This window comes from Megascapheus bottae, chromosome 14, assembly GCF_031878675.1.
Source record: "Megascapheus bottae isolate mThoBot1 chromosome 14, mThoBot2.hap1, whole genome shotgun sequence".
NCBI lineage: Eukaryota > Metazoa > Chordata > Mammalia > Rodentia > Geomyidae > Megascapheus > Megascapheus bottae.
This window is the reverse complement of record NC_143522.1, coordinates 32,206,551-32,231,024: the sequence shown is the minus strand read 5'-3', so window position 1 is coordinate 32,231,024 and position 24,474 is coordinate 32,206,551. Positions and strand designations below refer to the sequence as shown.

At 52.7% G+C, this 24,474-nt stretch overlaps 1 protein-coding gene across 3 annotated transcripts in view; it reads right to left on the bottom strand.

Annotated features, from left to right (window-relative positions):
* The window catches only part of Pacs2 (phosphofurin acidic cluster sorting protein 2), a 60,753-nt gene extending 48,524 nt beyond the window's left edge, over positions 1–12,229 (bottom strand). For all 3 annotated transcript variants that reach the window (XM_090344950.1, XM_090344952.1, XM_090344951.1), the window contains exon 1: positions 12,080–12,229. In XM_090344950.1, the coding sequence (XP_090201076.1) occupies positions 12,080–12,198 (119 nt within the window). In that variant the 5' untranslated portion in view covers positions 12,199–12,229. The remainder of the gene's footprint in view (positions 1–12,079) is intronic.
* Positions 12,230–24,474: the final 12,245 nt, after the last annotated feature.

Below are 24,474 nucleotides of genomic sequence, written 5' to 3'. Positions count from 1 at the left end.
GAGCACAGAGCCATCCTGACCACAGTGCTCCAGTACTGACTGAGTACAGAGCCATCCTGACCACAGTGCTCCAGTACTGACTGAACACAGAGCCATCCTGACCACAGTGCTCCAGTACTGAACACAGAACCATCCCGACCACAGTGCTCCAGTACTGAACACAGAGCCATCCTGACCACAGTGCTCCAGTACTGACTGAACACAGAACCATCCTGACCACAGTGCTCCAGTACTGAACACAGAACCATCCTGACCACAGTGCTCCAGTACTGAACACAGAACCATCCTGACCACAGTGCTCCAGTACTGAACACAGAGCCATCCTGACCACAGTGCTCCAGTACTGACTGAACACAGAGCCATCCTGACCACAGTGCTCCAGTACTGACTGAGCACAGAGCCATCCTGACCACAGTGCTCCAGTACTGAACACAGAGCCATCCTGACCACAGTGCTCCAGTACTGACTGAACACAGAGCCATCCTGACCACAGTGCTCCAGTACTGACTGAACACAGAGCCATCCTGACCACAGTGCTCCAGTACTGAACACAGAGCCATCCTGACCACAGTGCTCCAGTACTGACTGAGCACAGAGCCATCCTGACCACAGTGCTCCAGTACTGACTGAGCACAGAGCCATCCTGACCACAGTGCTCCAGTACTGACTGAACACAGAGCCATCCTGACCACAGTGCTCCAGTACTGAACACAGAACCATCCTGACCACAGTGCTCCAGTACTGAACACAGAACCATCCCGACCACAGTGCTCCAGTACTGACTGAACACAGAGCCATCCTGACCACAGTGCTCCAGTACTGACTGAACACAGAACCATCCTGACCACAGTGCTCCAGTACTGAACACAGAACCATCCTGACCACAGTGCTCCAGTACTGAACACAGAACCATCCTGACCACAGTGCTCCAGTACTGAACACAGAACCATCCTGACCACAGTGCTCCAGTACTGAACACAGAGCCATCCTGACCACAGTGCTCCAGTACTGAACACAGAACCATCCTGACCACAGTGCTCCAGTACTGAACACAGAACCATCCCGACCACAGTGCTCCAGTACTGAACACAGAACCATCCTGACCACAGTGCTCCAGTACTGAACACAGAGCCATCCTGACCACAGTGCTCCAGTACTGACTGAACACAGAACCATCCTGACCACAGTGCTCCAGTACTGAACACAGAGCCATCCTGACCACAGTGCTCCAGTACTGAACACAGAGCCATCCTGACCACAGTGCTCCAGTACTGAACACAGAACCATCCTGACCACAGTGCTCCAGTACTGACTGAACACAGAACCATCCTGACCACAGTGCTCCAGTACTGAACACAGAACCATCCTGACCACAGTGCTCCAGTACTGACTGAACACAGAACCATCCTGACCACAGTGCTCCAGTACTGAACACAGAGCCATCCTGACCACAGTGCTCCAGTACTGAACACAGAACCATCCTGACCACAGTGCTCCAGTACTGACTGAGCACAGAGCCATCCTGACCACAGTGCTCCAGTACTGACTGAGCACAGAGCCATCCTGACCACAGTGCTCCAGTACTGAACACAGAGCCATCCTGACCACAGTGCTCCAGTACTGAACACAGAGCCATCCTGACCACAGTGCTCCAGTACTGAACACAGCCATCCTGACCACAGTGCTCCAGTACTGACTGAACACAGAACCATCCTGACCACAGTGCTCCAGTACTGAACACAGAGCCATCCTGACCACAGTGCTCCAGTACTGACTGAACACAGAGCCATCCTGACCACAGAACCATCCTGACCACAGTGCTCCAGTACTGACTGAACACAGAGCCATCCTGACCACAGTGCTCCAGTACTGAACACAGAGCCATCCTGACCACAGCGCTCCAGTACTGACTGAACACAGAGCCACCCTGACCACAGTGCTCCAGTACTGAGCACAGAGCCATCCTGACCACAGTGCTCCAGTACTGACTGAGCACAGAGCCATCCTGACCACAGTGCTCCAGTACTGACTGAGCACAGGACCCATCCTGACCACAGTGGCCTCGTGGTGACTGAGACCCTGTGCTGACAGCTGGCGCTGTCTGCACTGAGGCAGGCAATGCTGTGAGGATAGAAGCAAAGGCAGTTTGTGGAATGTGGATGTCCTTCCAGGCCCCACACTCAGGAGGCCTAGAAGACGAAGCTGTTTGCTGGCTTTTCTGGGACCCCACACCACCTCTTTCTGCTTCCCATGGCTGTGGAACTCTCTGTTTAGCAGACATTTGAACCCGAGGGCACCACTCCAGAGGCCTAGCCACAACTTCAGATTCTAGAGGGCCAAACAATGGCCCAGCACCAGCAGGGGCTCCTGGGCGTCTGTCCTTTCTTCTGTAAGGAGCAGATCTAAGAGTATCAGCTTCCTGCACGAGCTCAACCCCTTGGAAACATGCAGAAAGTTCTGATTTCTATAGATGGCTAGGACCTCCGTTCTGAGAGGCCGCCTGGTGAAGCCTGCCTTGGCTGAGAGCGCATAGCATGTCTGCTCTAATTCACCTGCACAGCAGAAGGAGCCTGGTTTCTAAATGCATTGCTCTCTATTTTCAGGCCAAGTTCTCTCAGTGCCACCTGAAGTGGTCCACATAGCCCACCAGATGGTCCTCAAGAGAAGCCAGGAGCTCAAGCACATATGGATGGAAAAGCTGCAAGGCGCTGCCTGTGCATGGCCCCCCATAATGAGCCACTGGCTGGGGTGGGTCTAGACTAAGCAAGCAGGTCCAGCCCATCACCCACGAGGCCTAGGGAAGGATGTACGGAGCTGCTGGAGCAAGAGGTAGGGAACGACAGGAGCCCAAGGCATCACCTTTCTTCCTATGTCTGAGCAGCCTCTGCTCCTGCCACCATCGCCACAGCACCTGCCTGGGCTGCCAGAAGGCCCCGGAGGCCCTAACAGCCTGACATCGCCCCGGTGCCTACACAGGCCTCACGGAGTAGACAAGCACCCTGCAGCAGCACGTGACCCCCGGGCATCCTCCAGAAGAGGCTCTCTGCTTCCCCCACCCTGGAATCGTAGGTGAAGAACAGACACGAGGTCAGGAGTAAGGGGCTGGGCTTGTGGAAGGCACCCGGCCCTCCTGCTCCTCGGGTGCTCCCCATCACCGCATTGTGCCTGGGGAAATGTGGGCTGCGGCTGCGGCAAATACGACATCAGGAAGGGAGGTCCAGAGAGAAAAGCTGCTTCTCCGGTGGCAGTGTCCCCACAAGCAGCCTAGGGCCCGCCTGGCGTATACCTGGGGTCATCACTGCCAGGGCAGGGAAGGACAGAACAGATGGAACAAAGCCTTGGGCTTCCTCCAGATCCCATGGCCCCTCAGCCCCACAGCCAGACCAGCCTCCTCAGAGTCCTCACGAAGCCCTCTTCCCTCACCTGCTGCACTCCTGCCTCAGTCTACCCAACCCCCTCAGCACCACCCTGCCTGCCTCCAGCTGAGCACACATCACGCAGACCAGCCCTCAAAACAGTCTCCAGGCTTTCCTGTTACGCAGAGCAACACCTCCGTTCCGTAGCAGCTCCTTGGCTCCACGGAGAGACATTCACCAAGCAGGTCCCCAAAGTGGAAGCAGAGCCTGCGGGGGTGTAGGGAGGGAGCCTTCCCACGGACGCACAGGTTACCCAAGGCCTGCTCATCCACACATGGAGTGAAAGAGAAGACCAGGCCACTCGGATGGAGAAGACGCAGTACTGAAGAGAAAGTGGCTGAGAACACCCAAGAACCATGGAAACCACTGAAGTCCAGAAGCCTGGGGCCACAGCCCAAGTCTGCTGCTGCAGAGGTGACCTTGGTGCTGAGATGCAAGAATGAAGAGCAAGGAAAGCACTGCTGCAGCAATGAGGACAGGTACGGGGAGCGGGGCAGCCTGTGCCTGGACACACACACAATCAGGCAGGCCACCACAATGGGAAGTGGCCACAAACCACCACTCAGACCTCCTTCCAGTGAGTCATGGCTGGCTCCTAGCAAGAGCAGGAGTGAAAGCTGAGGTACCTCCATCGTGGGCAGTTACCAGCCAGGGCCGCACACAGCCAGCATGAGGCCTCGTGGGCTAACGAAGACAGACATCTCAGACAAAAAGGCAGCTCACCGCCAACAGCTCAAAGGTACGTGGAAGGCTGGGCACAACAACGCCAGGTTATGAGACGCAAGAATGAAGAACAAAAGAAGAGGTGAGTTTAAAAGATGTGTGGCCTAGGGGCCGGGAGCTTGGCCTAGTGGTGGAGTGCTTGCCTAGCATGCATGAAGACCCGGGTTCGATTCCTTGGTACCACATACATAGAAAAAAGCTGGAAGTGGTGCTGAGGCTCAAGTGGTAGAACTCTAGCCTTGAGAAAGTCCAAGGACAGTGCTCAGGCCCTGAGTTCAAGGTGCAGGACTGGCAGAAAGACAGACAGACAGAAAGGAGAGGGAGAGGGAGAGAGGGAGAGAGGGAGACAGGGAGACAGGGAGACAGGGAGGGAGGGAGAGAGGGAGGGAGGAAGGAAGGAAGGAAGGAAGGAAGGAAGGAAGGAAGGAAGGAAGGAAAAGAAATACTAGCTGGCTCACACGTATAATCCTAGCTACTCAGGAGACTGACATCTGAGGATGTTGGTTCAGAGCCAGCCTGGGCACTAAAGACCTTGAGACTCTTATCTCTAATTAACCTCTAGAACACAGGAAGTGGTGCTGTGGCTCCAGGAGCAGGGTGGTAGCTTTGAGCAGAAGAGCTCAGGGACAGTGCCCAGGCCCAGAGTTTAAGCCCTACAACTGACCAAAAAAAAAAAAAAAAAGCTGGTAATGATACTGTGGCTCAAGTAGTAGAGCACTAGGCTTGAAAAAGTCCAAGGACAGGGCTCAGGCCCTGAGTTCATGCACCAGCATCAGGACTGGCCAAAAAAAAAGAAGAAAATTGTGGGCCGGGAGTTTGGCCTAGTGATTAGAGTGTTTGCCTAGCATGCATGAAGCCCTGGGCTTGATTCCTCGGTACCACATACATAGAAAAAAGTCAAAAGTGGTGCTGAGGCTCAAGTGGTAGAGTTCTAGCCTTGAGAAAGTCCAAGGACAGTGCTCAGACCCTGAGCTCAAGCCCAGGACTGGCAAAAAAAAAAAAAAGGACAAGAAGAAAATTGTGAGATAACTAAGGGTAAAGGTAAAAAAAAAGTTTGTATATTAAATTCAGAAAAACAACATAAGGAAAAAGCAAGAAAAAAAAATGTAGCCAGGCTCTGGTGGTTTATGACTGTAAATCCTAGCTATTAAAGAAGCTGAGCCAGCCAAGGAAGAAAAGTCTATGAGACTCTTATCTCCAGCAAATCACCAGAGAAGTGGAGTAGAGCTGTGGCTCTATGTGGTAGAGCAACAAGCCTTGAACAGAAGAGCTTTCAGGCCCAAGTTCAAACCCCAGGACAGGCCAAAAAGAAAAAAAATATACAACACATAAAAACTATAAGGGCTGGGAGCATGATCTAGTGGTAGAGTGCTTGCCTAGCATACACAAAACCCTGGGTTCAATTCCTCAGTACCACATACACAGAAGAAGCTAGAAATGGTACTGTGGCTCAAGTGGTAGAGCACCATGAAAAAGCCCAGACAGTGCCCAGGCCATGAGTTCAAGCCCCACGACTGGCAAAAAAAAAAAAAAAAAAAAAAAGGCTATGAAATGCAATTCAAGCATTAATAGAAAACATGCAGTTAGAAATGCTCGTACCAGGAGTTTGGCCTGGTGATAGAGTGCTTGCCTAGCATGTACAAAGACTCGGGTTTGATTCCTTGGTACCACATACATAGAAAAAGCCAGAAGTGCTCAAATGGTAGAGATCTAGGAAAACACTCATGAGTTCAAACCCCAGGACCGGATGAAAGAGAGAGAGAGAGAGAGAGAGAGAGAGAGAGAGGAAGGAAGGAAAAAAGAAAGAAAGAAAGAAAGAAAGAGAGAGAGAAAGAGAGAGAGAGAGAGAGAGAGAGAGAGAGAGAGAGAGAGAGAGAGAAGGAAAGGCTTATGTTAAGGAAAAGAAAGAAGAAATACAATTAGCTCTGTGTTTACCTTAAGGAATTAGAAATAAACAAAGGACTGGGGGCCAGGAGTGTGTCACCTGGTAGTAGAGGGCTTGCCTAGCATTCATGAAACCCTGGGTTCCTTTCCTCAGTACCACATACACAGAAAAAGTTGGAAATGGCACTGTAGTTCAAGTGGCAGAATGCTAGCCTTAAACAAGAGTGCTCAAGGACAGTACCCAGACTCTGAGTTTAAACCTCAGGACTGGCAAATAGGAGGAAGGAAGGAAAGAGAGAAAGAGAGAGTGAGTGAGAGAGAGGGGGGGAGAGAAGGAGAGAAAGAGAGAGAGAGAGAGAGAGAGAGAGAGAGAGAGAGAGACAGACAGACAGACAGACAGAGAGAGCGAGCAAGTGAGCAGGGTGTACAAGCTCATGGCTGTAATCCCAGCTACTCAGGAGGCTGAGATCTGAGGATCAAGGTTCAAAGCCAGCCTGGGCACAAAAGGACCTGAGACTCTTATCTCCAATGAACCTCTAGAAAAGAAGTGAGGCTTGGCTCAAGGATAGGGTGGTAGCCTTGAGCTGAAGAGCTGAGGAACAATGCCCAGGCCCTGGGGTAAGGTGGTGGCCTTTAGCTGAACTGCTCAGGGACAGTGTCCAGGCCCAGAGTTCAAGCCCCATGACCCACATAAAAAAGAAAGGAGGGACTGGGATTGTTGTGATTCAGTGATCTAACTCTAGTCGAGTATTCTGGTGGAAAAAATAGTATGACATATTTGAGGCCAGTTAGAACTACATAGCAAGACTCTGACCTAATATAAAACCAGGAATCAGTGGCTAGTAATCCTGAGATCTGAGAGATGATCAAGGTTTGAAGCTGGCCCAAGCAGACTTATCCATGAGATTCTCACCTCCAATTAACCTGCAAAAAGCTAGAGGTAGAGGTGTGGCTAGAGTGATGAGTGCTACCCTGAGGTAGCTCCAACACACACACACACACTGAAAAAACAAACCATGGACCCTTGGATGAGACAGAGCAGAAATGGATGTAAACATAAACAAGTATTCAATGAACAAATGAAAAGGAGATAGCACTACAAAGACTGCACATATGTGGGCTGAGAGTGGGTCCTCAAGATAGGGTGCTCACTTAGCATGCAGGAAGCCCTAGTATCACCTATCCAGACAAAGCTGAAGTTGCACTGTAGCTCAAGTGGTAGAGCACTAGCCTTAAGAAAGCTCAGGGACAGAACCTAGGCCCTGACTTCAAGCCTCAGGACTGGAAATGCATACACCCACCCACACATATACGTGCGTAATCACACAGCACGTGTATGAAAAAACATATTGTCAACTTCCTTATGCCAACAGGCCTAAAAACTTGAATTGGGGATCAAGGTTTGGAACCATATTTGAGAAAAGTCCTCAAACTTCTTATCTCAAATTTATCATTACAATCTAGTAGCAGAGGTATGGCTCAAGTGGTAGAGCCCCAGTTTTGTTTTGTTTTTAGCAATTTATTTCCTTTATTTTTGAGGCGAAGAGGACAGAGCTAATTGGATGCAAAACAGTAGGAAAAGCACAAAGTGATGCAATGTGAAAAAGTTTAGAACATTTAGAAAGATGTAGATGTAACAAAAATAATCAATTGAAGTTTGAATATTGTTTTATCCCCAAGTGGGTATGAAAAATCTTGTTTCTTTTGTTTAGAGGTTTGAGTGAAAAAGTTAAGCAAGAATATGAGTTTGAGTTCAATTTCCAGTACCAACAACAAAACAAACATGCAAATTTTTTCCCCTGAAAAAATAGGACTTTTCAAAACTCAAAGGAGTAAAAGTATTCTATAACAATTAAAAACATAAAACCAATACCTAAACTTTCTACAAAGAAAGCCAGAGGTGGCAGTGCACAACTGTTATCTAAACACTATAGAGGCTAAAAAAAGAAGATGGAGAGTTTGAGTTATTGTGTTATACAGTCATAATCTGTCTCAAAAAACAAACATGGTCAGGCGCCAGTGGCTCTCACCCATAATCCTAGCTTCTCAGAGGCTGAGGTCAGAGGACAGCAGTTCAAAGCCAGCCTGGGGCACAAAAGACTGAGAGACTCTTATCTCCAATTAACCAACAGAAAACCAGAATTGGTAATGTTGGGTGAGGTGGATAAGTGGACCCGAGACTCTTATCTCCAATTAACCTCAAGAAAATGGGAAGTGGGGCTCCCAACTCGACAGTAGGGCGGAAGCCTTGAGCTAAAGAGCTCAGGGACAGGCCAAGTTCCAGACCCATGACGACACCCCCCTGAAAAAAAAAAAGAAAACCAGAAGTGGGTGCTGTGACTCAAGTGGTAGAGCTCTAGCCTTGAGAAAGCCAAAGAACAGTGTTCAGGTCCTGAGTTCTAGTCCCAGGACTGGTAACAAAAAAATATAAAGGGTATGTGTGTTGCTTGGTAGCTCCTGCCTATAATCCTAGCTACTCAGGAGGCTGAGACTGGAGGATAGCAGTTCAAAGCCAGCCTAGGGCACAGAAATGGCTCTGTGGCTCAAGTGGTAGAATGACAGCCTTGAGCTCTTTGAAGAGCTCAGGGACAGCACCCAAGCCCCTGGACCAAAGGGGTGTGTTTGTGTATGGTTGCAGAGGTAGAGGTGGAACCTAGGGCCTCATTCACACCAAGCAATTGCTCTATCACTAAGCTATTATCCCAGCTCTGAATAATAACAGTTCTAAATCCAGCAACGAAGAAAAGGTACCACAATATGACCAAGCAAGGTTTTTTCCAAGAAAAAATTAGCTGGCCTGTAATCCTAGCTACTCTGGAGGCAGAGATCTGAGGATTGAGGTTGGAAGCCAACTGGGGCACAAAAGACCTTGAGACTCTTATCTCTAATGAATCACTAGAAAAGGGGAAATGGAGCTGTGGCTCAGGGTGGTATTAGCCTTTAGCTGAAGGGCTCAGGGACTGCCCAGGCCCAGAGTTCAAGCCCCATGACCCACCAAAAAAGAAAGAAAAAATTAGCTCAATGCTAGAAAAATCAACTTATATAATTTACCACGCTAGCAATTTAAAGGAAAAAACATAGAAGCATTGGGGTGGGTTTCAGTGGTAGAGTGCATGTTTAGCATTAAACCTGGAGTTCAGACAAGGGTTGGTGGCTCACACTTGTACTCAACTACTCAAGGTACTAAGATCTGAAGATAATGGTTCAAAGCCAGCCCAGGCAGGAAAATCTGTGAGACTTTTTATCTCCAATTAAGCACTGAGAAAGCTAGAAAAGAAACTGTAGCTCAAGTAGTAAAGTGCTACTCTTAAGTAATAAAGCTCAGGGACAGCACCCAAGTCCTAAGTTCAAGTCCCAGGACCAACACACACACACACACACACACACACACACACACACACACACACGCACACACACGCAGACACCCACCCTGGGGTTTGATTCCTAGCACCCAAAGTAAGGAAAAAGAAAAGACCTCAGGGCCTCACACTTATATGTAGTTGTCAGAGGATGGAAATGGCTCAAGGCTTAAAGAAGGCATTTCTTTACAGAGGCTCCGTAGGAAAAAAAAGGAAGAACTGGCAAGAGCGAAATCAGCAAGAATTTCACTGACAAGGAAGTTCAAATGACCCAGACTCATAATCAAAAAAATTCAAATTTAAAAACACACACACACACACACACACACACACACAAAATACCATTTTACTCCCACAAAACTGGCAAAAACTAAAAGTCAGATTTGCGTTGGCAAGAATATAGAACAACAGGGACTCTCACCCCCCACTCCTAGAGGTTGGAGTTGGCACAATCACTCTGGAAACCACCAGGTAATAATGCTAGTACACATACGCCCCACATCCTTAATTCCTGCCACAAGGCAATCAAGGCAAACCCACCATCCCCAGAGAAACCAAACCAAAGGAGACAGGAATGTGTACAGTGGCAGGTTGATAATTAGGCTAAAACTGAACATAGGCCAAAGGTCCCTTAACAGAAGCAAAGACAAAGCGAGATATTAAGCAGCTGAGAATCGTTGTACTCCAGAAGCTGAGGCAAAAGGACCACAAGTTTGAGGCCAATGCAAACTACATACACTGGACTCAAAGTAAACAAACAGCCCAACAAGAAAATAAAGGTCAGTTCTACACTGGGTGTGCTAACTCCTTCCAGCCCAGCCCCCCTCTCCATCCACACCCCCACACCCCCACCTCTGCCTTTGTCACACCTCCACCTCTCTAAGGTTAAAGTTTCCAATCCATCCTCGCCAAGTGCAATGCCATGTGTCCCTGGTTCCAGCCACTCCGGAGGATGAGACAGGAGGATCGTTTGAGCCAGGACTGGGCCGGTGCTAATCTAGCTACTCAAGGGGGTGAAATCTGAGGATCATGATTCAAAGCCAGCCCAAGCCTGAAAGGCCGTGAGTCTCTTATCTCCAAGTAACCACCAAAAAGCCAGAGTGGAGTTGTGACTCAAGTAGGAAGATTGCTATACTTGAGCTTGGGGGGGTGGGGGGAGAAAGACAGGGCCTAAGCTCTGAATTCAAGTCCCAATACTGGAGTGCAGGCACGCACGCACCGGTGTGCACATGCACAAGCACACACACACACACACACACACACACACACACACACACACACAGGGAGGGAAAAGGGAGGAGGCAGGAGACTTTTGCCCTCTTCAGGAGGCTACTGAAGAGGTACAGACAAGGCAAGCCATGCTTCCCAACCTTGCGGGGTACTCAGCAATGGAGGGGATGGAATCCAGGAGCGCTGACAGCCAGCCCAAGAGCCAGCGTGTGCATGATGGTGGTGCTGACAGAAAAGAGGAGCCAGACAGAGACCCTGGCTAGGAAGCCTGATGCTGGGGGTATGGCCGAGCCTGTGAGCCACTCCTAAGCTTGGCTTGGCGGCCAACACCGACCTCAGGTCTCCTCTGGACACGCTCCACCTGCATGGACGTCCTGCTTGGCTTCCACCGGATGCAGCCAAGACCCCGAAGTCCTGGTCCTTCAGTGGGGGAGGGCAAACCTTCCCCCAGCCCCTGTGTCCCTACCAAGCTGAAGTGAGGAGCACTGGTGAAGGCTACCTGCCTTGAGACCTGGCCTCTCTGCAGCACTCCACTGGCCCGTGGGGTCCCCTCAAAAGCACAAGGAGCGGCCAGGTGCCAATGTCCCCAGTGAGGGAGGTCCAGGCCCCAATGTCCCCAGTGAGGGAGGTCCAGGCCCCAATGTCCCCGGTGAGGGAGGTCCAGGCGCCAATGTCCCCGGTGAGGGAGGTCCAGGCCCCAATGTCCCCGGTGAGGGAGGTCCAGGCGCCAATGTCCCCGGTGAGGGAGGTCCAGGCCCCAATGTCCCCGGTGAGGGAGGTCCAGGCCCCAATGTCCCCGGTGAGGGAGGTCCAGGCCCCAATGTCCCCGGTGAGGGAGGTCCAGGCTCCAATGTCCCCAGTGAGGAGGTCCCCTCCCTCGACTCTCCCCAGGGACAGCCCCCTCCCCGCCTGGCTCTGTGTCGGAAGCGGAGCTCCTCTCCCTCCTCCGGGACAGGAGCCGCGCCAGAAGAAGCCACGCAAGTTTCGCGCGGAGCGGGGAGCGCGGGTGGGTCGAGTCCCCCGGCGGGAGGGCCCCAGCGCGACCCTGGGCGGGGGCCGCCCGGCGAGCGGAGGGCGGGCGGGCGCCGAGCCTTTCGCAATGTCAGAATTAACAGCTCCAGGCAGAGAGCGGAATCGACCGGGCGAGGTCTCCCGGGCGCAGGCTGGGGCCGAGGGGGTCAGGCGGGACCAAGCGCAGCCCGCAGGCCGGCGAGCGAGGCCCGGGCCTCCGGGGTTGGACAGTGCCTCGGGACACCCGCCGGGCGGGCCGGGCCGGCTGGCCGCAGGCCGGGGCGCCGGCAGGTGCGCGTGGACAAAGCGCGGCGGGCGCGGGGGGCGCGGGGGGCGCGGCGGGCGCGCGGGGGTTCCGGGGGCGCGGAGGGCGCGGGGGGCGCGGCGGGCCCGGGGGCGCGGCGGGGGCGCGGGGGGCGCGGCGGGCCCGGGGGCGCGGGGGCGCGCCGGGCGTACCTGGGCACGCAGCTCGGGCTGGAGCCGTCCACCTCCCAGGTGGCGAACAGGTTCATGGGCACCGGCGTGTTGAGCGCGCCGGGCGCGCCGGGGAGGCCGAGGCGGCCCCGCTCGGCCATGGCGCCGGCCCCGCCGTCCCTCGGCGGCCTGGGGCTGCGCCGGGCCGCGGGCGGGCGCGCGGCGGGCGGGCGGGCGGGCGGGCCGGGCGCGCGGAGGGCGGCGGCGCGGTCACATGGTGCCGGCGGCCCGGCGAGCGTCGAGCAGGCCCGCGGGCGGCGTCGCGGCGGCTCCCGCGCCCCGCCCCTCGCCGCCGATTGGCCGCGCCGGCTGGGCTCGCGCTCCTCGCCCAATCCCCGCCCGCCGGAAGTGAGGTGCCGCGCGCGCCCTCCGGGGCGGCCCGGCTGCCGGCCGCGGGGGCGCGCGCTGCGCTCCTGCGCTGGACCCCGCCCGGCGCGCGCCCCGTCCGGTCCCCCGGGACTCGCGCCCGGGACTCGCGTCCGGGACGTGCGGGCCCCGGGGCCGGCGCGCTCCGCAGCCCCGCGCCCGCGGCCTCGGCCCGCCCTTCGGTCCTCGGCCGTTCCTGTGCGGAGCCCAGCGGTGCGGCGGTCGCTCCCGGCCGCAGAGCCCGGCTGAGTTCCCGCGCGGGGGTCTCGGCCGCCCCGGTCCCCGCCTCCGGACCGAGCCCCGCCGCGCCCGTCCCGGTCCCGGCCGGCTCCCCCGCCCCGGGGCTCGTGCCGGGGAGGAAGCGCGGGGAACCGCGGGGCGCCCGCAGCGCCGTTCAGCCCACCGCCCTTTGCGGAGGAGGAAACTGAAGCCTGCGGGAGACTTGTCGGTGGGGGTGAGTATGTGATTTCCGAGTGAGCGACACCGCCGGCGCCATTCACACCTCCCCCGCCCCAAGTCCCCTCTGCAAGGTCCTGCTGGGTTTGTGACGGTGGCATTCCTTGTCCGGTGACTTATTTTCTTGGGGGGGTGGGCGGGTCGTGGAGCTTGAACTCGGCCTGGGCTGTCCCCGAGCTCTTCAGCTCAAGGCTACCACTCTACCCTTGAGCCAAGCCCCACTTCCCGGTTTCTAGAGGTTAACTGGAAATAAGAGTCTCAGGTCCTTTTGTGCCGGGCTGGCTTTGAACCTTGATCCTCACATCTCAGCCTTCGGAGTAGCTGGGATGACAGGACTGAGCCACTGTGCCCAGCCCGGTGATTTTTTCTTTAAAGACGGTCCTGTCTGCCAGGTGCTGGTGGCTCACGCCTGTAATCCTAGCAACTCAGGAGGGAGATCTGAGGATAGTGGCTCAAAGCCAGCCCGGGCTCAAAAGTGACTCTTATCTCCAACTAACCACCAGAAAATCGGAAGTGGCACTGTGACTCAAAGTGGGAGAGGGTTAGCTTTGAGCTGAAGTGCTCAGGGCCAGTGCCCAGGCCCAGCGTTTAAGCCTCATGAATAACAAGAGGAGGAGGGGGAGGAGGAGGGCCTGTCGGGACCGCTGGGCATGGTTGGGGAGGAGACATGCAGAGAAAGGCCTTCAGAACCCCAAGGTCCCCAAAAGACACCCTGGCAGCCCACAGTCGTGTTTGAGATGTTGATATTAAGAGCCCCAGACTTGCAAATTGTCAACAGAACTGGGGCCTGGAGAAGCCAAAGCCCCACCCCCTGCATGCTGAGATGAGGCAGATGCTCTGGCTCCTTTCCTGAAGGCCCCTGGCTGTCATTGGTCATCATCCTGTGGCAGGGCTCAGGCACTTCCGGCTGGCGTTCTGGACTGGGGGATCCTTGGAAACTGTCCAGCTGAGTAAAGGCAACACGCGTAGCGGAGACGAGACACAGTGCGGGGCAGGCACCTGTAAGAAGAGCTCCAGTCCAGGCCCGGGGACTTGAGCTGTCTGCACACGGTGACGACGTACCGCTAGCTTGCTGGTATGCATGTAGTCAGTGAAAGAGCATGGCCAGCTCTGCGCCTTGCCTGGAGGGCTCACACACGTCTCTGCACTGTTCCAGTAGTATATCAGTGTCCGGAACCCCACAGAGCACTCCCCATCTTACTTGGCTGCTCCAGTCCACAGCTCTGTGGTTCTGGTGTTAGACGCAGCCCTGTGTGGAACAAGCCCCTGACCAGCCCGGCTGTGGCAGAGATGGAGCTGTAGACACCTGGGTGAGTCAGGGACAGAAGCTTTGCACACAGAAGACACAGCAGTTCCTGGAGTGCCGGAGATGTGGCCTTCAAGAAAAGGAATGTGTCCAGGACCCAAAGTGCCTGCTGGTGGAGGGCAGGGGCATAGACAGAGGCCATGGACAGGAAGATGCTGCAGAGTCCCAGTCCCCAGGCCACTTCTGAGATAACCACAGAGCTGCAGATATGGTCCACGGGAACAAGAGCTGCCTATGGTTGGAGGACTGGCCTTGGGGCACCACCAAGAGACTAGAGGTTCATGGTGCCTGCTGTATCTCTCCCTTTGTCCCATCTATCCACTGCATCCTGTCAAGACCCTGAGATGGATGTCAAGAGGGTGTCTGGGGTCTTTATACAAGGCCCTGCTAGATGGAGCACACTCTAAACCAGTGATGCTCACTGCTCTCAAGTCAAAAGTCCTACAAGAACAGGAGCCATCTTTGGAAACACCTCCGTGACCTCACAGAGTTATAAACTTGTTCATTCATTCAGATTCAGTCATTCATTCACCCATTTAATAGATGATTATCAAGCTGTGCATAGTAGTGTATGCCTGTAATCCTAGCTACTCTGGAAGCAGAAGTAGGACTGTGGTCCGGCTGCCTTGGCAAGAGCTTAAGACCCTATCTGAAAAAGAAACTAAAAGAAGCAAAAGTAGCCAGACACCCGTGGCTCACACCTGGATTCCTAGCTACTTGGAAAGCTGAGGTCTAAGGATCTCAGCTCCAAGGCAGCCAGGGAAGGGAAGTCTCCTATTCCAATTAACCAACAGGAAACTGGAAGTGGCACCTTAGTCAACATGGGAGAACACTAGCCTTGAGCAAAAAAGCGCAGGGACAGGGCCTGGAGCATGGCCTACTGGTAGAGTGCTCGCGTAGCATGCACAAAGACCCTGGTTCAATTCTTTGGTACCACATACACAGAAAAAGCTGGAAGTGGTGCTGTGGCTCAAGTGGTAGAGTGATAGTCTTGAGAAAGCCCAAGGACAGAGCCCAGGCCCTGAGTTCAAGACCCAGGACTGGCAAAAAAAAAAAAAAAGCTCAGGGACAGCTCCCAGGTCCTGAGTTCAAGCCCCACATATAACAAAAAGAAAAGAAAGGCAAAAGTTCAGATAGATAGAGTGCTTGCCAAAGAGACCAGAGGCATTGATTACTGACGTAGTTTCAAATATCAGAAGGAACATATTTTCTTAGAACGAAGTCACAAATGGATCACACAGTGCAGAAACAGCGTTCTTTGAGATCTGCAGAGTGAGCAGGCAGACCTGCCGGGCAGCATGGGATTAGCCTCAGGAAAGCAGCACTACCCAGGGAAAAGTTTGTCTTTCTGGCCCATACTCTGGAAGAGCCTATGTCCCTCTTTTTTTTCTTTGGGGGGAGGGGCGGTTTTGGGACTTGAACTCTGGGCCTAGGCGCTGTCACTGAGCTCTTCAGCTCAAGGCTACCACCCTACTCCTGGGCCTGGGCACTGTCTCTTGAGTTCTTCAGCTCAAGGCTGCCACTCTTCCCCTGAAGCCAAGCCCCAGTTCCGGTTTTCTGGTGGTTGATTGGAGATAAGCATCTCACAGACTTTAGTGCCTGGGCTGGCTTTGAACTATGATCCTCAAATCCTCAGATCTCAGTCTCTGCAGTTTTTTTTGTTTTGTTTTGTTTTTTGTTTTTTTTTTTTACCAGTCCTGGGGCTTGAACTTAGGGCCTGAGCACTGTCCTTGGACTTTTCTCAAGGCTCTACCACTTGAGCCACAGCACCATTTCCAGCTTTTTTCTATGTATGTGGTACTGAGGAATCGAACTTGGGCCTTTATGCATGCTAGACAAGCACTCCACCACTAGACCAAACTCCCAGCCTGTTTTGTTTTTTTAATTTCAGTATTGGGGCTTGAACTCCAGGCCTGAGTGCTGTCCCTTAGCCTTTTCTGTTCAAGGGTAGTGCTCTACCAGTTGAGCCATAACTTCACTTTTGGCTTTTTAGTGGTTAATTGTAGAGAAATCTCATGGCTGTTCTTGTCTGGGCTGGCTGCAAACCACAGGCCTCAGATCTCAGCCTCCAGGTACCCAGGATTACAGGTGAGAGCTACTGGTACCCAGCCCTTTCGTTTTTACAAAATAACCTAGGCTGGTCTTGATCTCACATTCTGTGTGTCTGTGTTGGTGTTTCAAGTGTGGACCCACATTCTGGCTCCCATGGCCAGCCTGGGTGCTGTCCGTTCCTGAGCTCTTCAGCTCAAGGCTACCACCCCACCCTTGAGCCAAGCCCCACTTCCCATTTTCTAGAGGTTAGTTGGAGATAAGAGTCTCAGGTCCTTTTGTGCCCAGGCTGGCTTTGAACCCTGATCCTCAGATCTCAGCCTCCTGAAAAGCTAGGATTACAAACATGAGCCACCATGCCCTGGCTTCTTTCTTTCTTTCTCTCTCTCTTTCTTTTCTTTCTTTGCCAGTCCTGGGGCTTGAACTCAGGGCCTGAGCACTGTCCTTAGGCTTTCTCAAGGCTTCTACTTGAGCCACAGCACCACTTCTGACTTTTTCTAGGTATATGGTACTGAGGAATTGAACCTGGTCTTCGTGCATGCTAGGCAAGCACTATACCACTAGGCCAAACTCCGGCCCCATGGTAGTTTTTCTATGTGCATTTGAAGCCTGGAAAAATACCGTATTTGTCACTTACAAATGCCATGAGCATTTACCCAAATTCACCAGCTGACTCAGACCTCTGCTTCTGGGCATGTAGACCATGCACGCAGTAAAACATTAAATGGTCAGTGACAGCCAGGTGCCAGTGGCTCATGACTGTAATCCTAGTTACTCAGGAGGCTGAGATCTGAGATGTGGTTCAAAGCCAGCCTATGTTGGAAACTGAGACTCATCTCTAATAAACTACCAAAGGGCCAGAAATGGAGCTGTTGCTCAAGTGGTAGAACACTAACCTTGAACAAAAAAAGCTCAGAGACAGGAACCAGGAGTGTGGCCTAGTGGTAGAGTGCTTGCCTGGCATGCACAGATAAAAGCCGGAAATGGTGCTATGGCTCAAATGGTAGAATTGGTAGAACGCTAGCCTCAAGAAAGCTCAGGGACAGTGCCTAGTTCCTGAGTACAAGCCCCAGGACTGGTAAACAAAAAAAACCAAAACCCAAAACCAACTCAGAGGCAATATCCAGGCCCTGTGTTCAAGGCCAGGGACCAGCACTGAGCACATGGTCAGTAAGTCCTTAAAACCCCATAAGGGTTGTAAGCAAGCAATATTGTCATTATGAACAGAATGTGATAGTAGCCTAAGAAACACAAGTGTAAAACCTAGCAGAGTGCTGGAACTAATCTGTTAAGGACATCGAAGTTGCAGGTAGGTCCAGCGGCTCAAGCCTGTCACCCTAGCTGCTTGTGAGGCAGAGATCAGAGGAATCATCTGAAAATGAATAAGCTCATGAGACTCCACCCTGACCTGTGGGTAGGCCCAACGTGGAACCTCTCATCCCCAGGGATGTGCAAGGGAAGCTCACCGGCTCTGTACAGTGGTGCTCCCAGGGTCCCAGGCCAGCCCGGCCATCACACGAGACCCCATCTGAAAAATGCCATTGCCAGGAGGGGCTGTCAGCCTGGAAGGAAAGTCCAGGAGACTTATCTCCAATTAACAGCTTAAAAGCTAGACTTAGAGCTGTGCCCAAAGTGCATGCCAGCCTTGAGCACAAAGGGGCACAGAAACTGAGGAAGGTAAATAAATGCTTTCATGCTATTCAGTAAATACTGTGTGGAAAATGAACTATGTAACTTGTGGGCAGGGGTGAGAAGGGGGTCTGGGGGAAAGCAAAGAAAGAGGTGACATTGTAAAAAAAAAAATAGTAATGTACTCAGCTAGGCGCTGGGCTGAGATCTGAGATTGCTGTTCAAAGACAGCCCAGGCAGGAAAATCCATAACACATTTTTTTGTTTTTTTGGATTTTTTTCTTTGTTTTTGTTTTGTTTTGTTTTTTGCCAGTCCTGGGGCTTGGACTCAGGGCCTGAGCACTGCCTTTGGGCTTCTTCTTCAAGACTAGCATTCTACCCGTGAACAACAGCCCTACTTCTGGCTTTTTCTGTATATGGGGTACCAAGGAATCAAGCCCAGGGATTTGTGCATCTGAGGTGAGCACTCTACCATGCTCACAGCGCCTCCATGAGACTTTTATCTCCAATTAGCCGCCAGAAAAATCAGAAGTGGCTCTGTGGCTCCAAGTGGTAGAGCACCAGTTTTGAGCAAAAGAGCTCAGGGACAGTACCCAGGCTCCGAGTTCAAGCCCTAAGACTGACACAGAAAATGAATGGGTTAGCCAGGCATAGTGGCTCCTGCCTGTAATCCTACTTGGGAGGCTGAGACCTGAGGATCAAGGTTCAAAGTTAGCCCAGGCACTAAGGTCCGTGAGACTCTTATCTCCAGAAAACTGGAAGTGGCACTGTGGCTCAAGGGGTAGGGCAGTAGCCTTGAGCTGAAGAGCTCAAGGACAGTGTCCAGGCCCTCAGTTCAAGCCCTAGTACTAATACAGAAAAAGACTAGGTTGTCAGAATGGTAGAGTCCCTGCCTAGCAAGGGTAAAACCCTGAGTTCAAAGCCTTAGTGCTAGAAACAAAACTAAATAAAATAATATTCCAAGTTTTAAGATATAAAGGGAAGGATCCCACCTCCCAAAACTTGAGAAATCAAAATTAAGCTGGGTGCTGATGGCTCACGCCTGTCATCTTCAAGAAACAAGATCTGAGGCTGCACACCTGTGGCTCACACCTGTAACCCTAGCTGCACTGGTGGCTGAGATCTGAGGATCCCAGATTGGGCAGGAATGCCTTCTGTGAGACTTATTTCCAATGAACCAGGAAAAAAAAAAAAGTGGAGCTGTGGCTGAAACGGCTCAAGTGGTAGCGGGCTACCTTGAGCAAGGAAGCCAAGTGAGTGATTACTGGTGGCTCACCTCTAGCCTTGCTACCCAAGAGGCTGAGGTCTCAGGAGTGTGGTTCAAAGCCAAGTCAGGCAGAAATGAGAATTTTATATCCAATAAATTACCAAAAAATGGGAGTGGAGTTGTGATTCAAGTAGGAGAGTGCTTGCCTTCAGCCAAGAAGTGCAAGGCCAGCACCTAGGCCAGAGTTCAAGCACCAAGACTTGTGGGAAGAGAATGTAAGGCCTTACATGCCCCGGTATTGTATGCGTGTGCTCATGTGGACAACACACACACACACAGAGTCATGTGGGAGGGAAACTGCAACATGTCACAGGGTGGAGGTGGTTGCTGCGTGACCAAGACCCCTAATAAAGACAGACCATGCATGTTGCAGTGGGTCTCTGAGCACAGAAAGGATTCTGAGGCCCCGGGTGGCTGTTGTGCTCTCCATAGGCGTAACTGGACGTGTTATCTGAGTGTGGTGGGGATTCAGCTGACTTCCTTTCCCCCTTTTTGCTCATCTGCGTTTTATGGTTTGGTTTAGAATGAATGTATTAACTGTCGGGAAAACAATGCCTGTTTTGTGATGGATCCAAACCTTACCAGCACTGTGGCTGCATACCAGAGCTCTTTGGCGCCCTCTAGCTGGTTTTCTTGGAAGATGAAATGGGCAAAGGAAGTAGCTGCAAGCTAAGGACTTCGTAAGAAGAATGCTCACAAGAGTAACGTTCTCATTTTGTTTTTAATTTTTAGATTTTAGAAATTATAGCTGGTTCCTGGCTTACAGTGATATTCTTTCTTCTTTTCCAGTCTTAGGGTTTGAAAATACGCAGTCCCTGAGCTTTTCCCCCCCGCTGATTAGTGCTCTACCACTTTATCTACAGCTCCATTTCCAGCTTATTGGTGGTTGATTGGAGGTGTCTCATGTATTTTCCTACCAAGGCTAGCTTCAAACCACAGTCCTCGGATCTCAGCCTCCAGAGTAGCTAGGATTACAGGATGAGCCACCACTGGCTTTTGATTAGAGTGGAATTCTTAATATGGAAGGAAAACATACAATTCTGTAAGACAATTAAAAAGATGCCAGTAGACTGCAGAGCAGTGACAGAAGGTTCACAAAAAAAAAAAAAAAAAAAAAAGAAAAGAAAAAACTGGGCCAGGAGTGTGGCCTAGTGGGTTCAATTCCTCAGTACCACATACATAGAAAAAAGCCAGATGTGGTGCTGTTGCTCAAGTGGTAGAGCTCTAACCTTGAGAAAGCCCAAGGACACTGTTCAGGCCCTGAGCTCAAGCCCAGCACTGGCCAAAAAAAAAAAGTGTGACTAAGCTGGGTGCATGGTGGCTCATACCTGTAATCCTAGCTACTCAGAAGCTGAGATCTGAGGATCAAGGTTCAAAGCCAGCCTGGGCACAAAAGGACCTGAGAAAACAGGAAATGGGGCTTGGCTCAAGGGTAGGGTGGTAGCCTTGAGCTGAAGAGCTCAGGGACAGCGCCCAGGCAGAGTTCAAGCCACATGACCCACAAGAAAAAAGAAAGAGACTGTTTTATTTTACTCTGGGGAATGATAAGTTAAAACAAGAGGCACACCAGGAACAGTGGCTCATGCCTGTAGTCTTCAGGAGGCTGAGATCTCAGGAACGCAGTTCAAAGCCAGCCCAGGCAAGAAAGGCTGTGTGACTCTTTTTCTTTTTGTCAGTCCTGGGGCTTGAACCTAGGGCCTGGGCACTGTCCTTGGCCTTTTTCAAGGCTAAAAGTCTACCACTTAAGCTACAGCACTTCTTCTGGTTTTTTCTGTGTATGTGGTATCAAGGAATCAGACCTAGGGCTTTGTGCATGCTAGGCAAGCACTCTACCACTAAGCCAAACTCCAGCCCTCCCCCCACACACACACTGTGAGTTTTTTGTTGTTGTTGGTGGTGGTCATTTGTTGAACTCTGGGCCTGGGTGTTGTCCCTGAGCTCTTCAGTTCAAGGCTACCATCCTAAACCTTGGGCCACAGTACCACTTCCCCCTGCTGTGAGACTCTTATTTCCAGTTAACTATCAGAAAACTGAAGAAACTGGTAGTAGAACTGTGGCTCAAAGTGGTAGGGTGCTAGCCTTAAGCACAAAAAGTTAGTGACATGGTGGCTCACGCCTGTCATCCTAGCTACTCAGGAGGCTGAGAGCTGAGGATTGCAGTTCAAAGCCAGCCCGAGCACAAAAGAACCTGAGACCCTAATCTCCAATTAACCTCTAGAAAAGGGGAAGTGGGACCAGGATTAGTTGCCATAGTAACTGGAGCTAGACCTGAAGTGGTCCTGGCACTGCTGAAGCAGGGGTTTCGAAGGTTTTCTCATATCCCTGTGGATCTCGCAGCACTTGTAATATTTTATTAAAAAAAGAGAAAAAACAAAACCTGGTGGCTCATGATTATAATACTCAAGAGGCTGAGTTATAGAGATTGTAATTTGAAGCCAACTGGAGCAGCAAAGTTTGTGAGACTCATATGTCCAATTTACCACCAAAAAACAGCAGTGGAGTTGTGGCTCAAGTGGTAGAGTACTAGCCTGGAGTGGAAAAAGCTAAAAGACAGGGCTGGAAGAGTAGCCTAGTGGTAGAGTACTCATGTAATATGAGGCCTAGGTTTGATCCCTTGGTGCCCCATATACAGAAAAAGCTTGAAGTGGCACTATGGGTTAAGTGGTAGAGTGGTAGCCTTGAGCACAAAGAGGCTCAGGGACAGTGCACCAGGCTCTGAGTTCATGCCCCAGGACTGGAAAAAAAAAAAAAGTTAAGGGCTGGAATTCAGGCATGCTGAGTTCAAGCTCCAGAAAAAGTAAACAAACATAGGAATAAACAAGCCAGTTTAGGCTTTTCAGAGCAGAAAGCTCTTCTGGTAACAGCCTCCATGTGCTTTTGCATGCCCTCCTGATGCACTTGGCAGTCTTCTAGTTTCCTTTCTGGCTTGCTTGTCTCTCAGGACTGTGGCAGCTGTGGGAGGCACAGGGGCATCATGCCTAGGGAAAGACTGATGGCCAGTATCGCTGTTCCTGTCATGCACAGCCATTGGAAACGCACAATATTCTCTTGTATAGTCTTGCAGTTTTATTTTTATTATTAGCTGTTTTTAGTGCTAACAGAACTATAGCACAGATTCTGTTTTACCTTTTCCTATTTCACATGAAAACATGGAAATCCCAAGACTATCTGAAGAGTCTACCTTTTCCTTTCTCAGCCTCTAAATAGGTAAGACTATTGGCATGAGCCACCAGCGCCCAACTTCGTGAGTCCTAGGGCTTGAAATAAGGGCGTGGGCACTGTCCCTGACCTTTTGTTCTGAAGGCACTCTATCACTTGAGCCACAGATCTGTTTCTGGTTTTCTAATTGTTAATTGGAAACAAAAGTCTCTGAGATATTTCTGTTGGGGCTGGTTTCAAACTAAGGTCCTCTGATCTCAGCTTCCTGATTAGCTAGGATTACAGGTGTGAGCCACCAGCACTGGAGATTCTACCTTTTCCTCACTGATTTGTGGGTCCTACGTTTCCTCTATACTTACCTTTTCATTATTTGCAGCCTTAATGGCTATAGTTTGACATTGTTTCTAAGTATATAGATGGGAATTCTTTGAACCTTCTTCCCATACTTAATTTTTTTTTTATCGCACCCGGGATTTGAATTCAGGGCCTCGTGCTTACTATTACTTGAGCCATTCCATGTTTTGTTTTTGTTTTTGTTTTTTGCATTTCATTTTTTTGACAGTCTCTTGGTAACTTATGTGTGGTCTCCATGGCCAACTGGGGCTTGAAATCCGAGGTTTGTACCCCAGACCTGTGCTCACAGCCAGAGATTTGCCACGCCTCGAGTCTGAAATGTGCAAGTGCATTAGAGACCTAGCTGGCGTCTACAGTGCTATTCTCTAGATCTCAGATGTGAGGTGGGGATTACAGGTATGAGCCACCACGGCACAATCAGGTCAAGTTTATGAATTTGCCAAAGAAAAGAATCCTGTTGACATCGGTGTTGGGATTACAGCCGCTTTACAAACGGACTGGACTCTGGTTTAAAGCCAGCCATCAACTACCCAAAGAAAAAAAGTCCAGGGAGCTGTTCTTCTGGGGGGGGGGGCGGGGAGTGGGGGGGAGAGTGGGGGGGAGAGAATGCCCGGGGAGGGCGGGACTACCCCGGGGACGGGCCCGGGGAGCCCGGGGCCTGCAGGCTGGCGGCGGCGGGGACCGCGTGGAGACGCCGCCGAGCGCGGCCTGGGCAGTCACCGCGGGAGGGCGGGCGTGCCGTGCCCCGTGCCCCGCGCCCCGGCCGCCCGCGCAGAGCTAGCCTTCCCACACGGCGGCGCTCGCGCCCGGGCCTAGTTTTATTCGCCCCGCCCGCTTCCTGCGGTTACCGGGACGGACGCGGAGCTCCCTCCTTCCCGAGGAGCCTCCGGCCCGGGCAGGCCGGCCCTCGCGGCCGTGCGGCGTCTGCTGGGGAGCCACGGCTTCCCCCGCTAGCTCCGCCCACCGCGCCGGCTCGCGTTCCGGCTGCAGGCCACGCCCACCAGTCCTGCCCTCCCAAGTCCCGCCCCCAAGCCCCAGCTCCGTCCCGGGACCCTTCCTCCGCCCTGTCCGCCGACAGGCCCGACCTTCCCTTCTGTGGTCCCGCCTCAGGTCACGCCCGCCACTTCCGCCTCGACTCCCGGTCCCATCCCAGGCCCCTCCCACAGCCCTGGCGTTCCACTGGATCCCGCTTACCGCCACCGTTCCAGCTCCAGGCCACGCCCACCACTTCCGCCCTCCTAGGTCACACCCACCACTTCCGGCTGTATCCTGAGCTCGTCGCTGCTGGTCCCGCCCCAGGCCGCCCCCTCACACACACACCCCTTCACTCCCCCCTGCTCACCGCTCTCCCAGGCCACGCCCACAACTCCCTGGTCTCAGGCCCCGCCCACAGGCCTGACGCCGCGCTGGACCGCGCTCGACGCCGCGGCCCCGCCCCAGGCCCCGCCCCCGACCTGCTCGGCTCCGGTACCGGGCTCTCTGCCTCGCCCCGTCTGCCCCGCCCCCTCCGCTGGTGAGCCGCGGGCGCTGGGGGCGGCCGCTCTCCGGCGGGCCGGTCCAGGTCGGGCGTCCGCTTCGGTGGGCGCCGGCTCGAATCCTCGCGTTCTCCGCGGCGCCGGTGTTCTTCCTCATCCCTCAGGTGCAGCGGTTGCGGGCGGCTCGGCCGGGGCGCGCGTGGCGAATCTGCCGCTGCGGACCGGCAGGCGCGGTGCCGGAGGCCTCGCGAGAGCGCGGCGCGACCCGACGCGGCCCGGCGGCCCTGGCGCGCGGCGAGCCGCGGGCTGAGCGCCG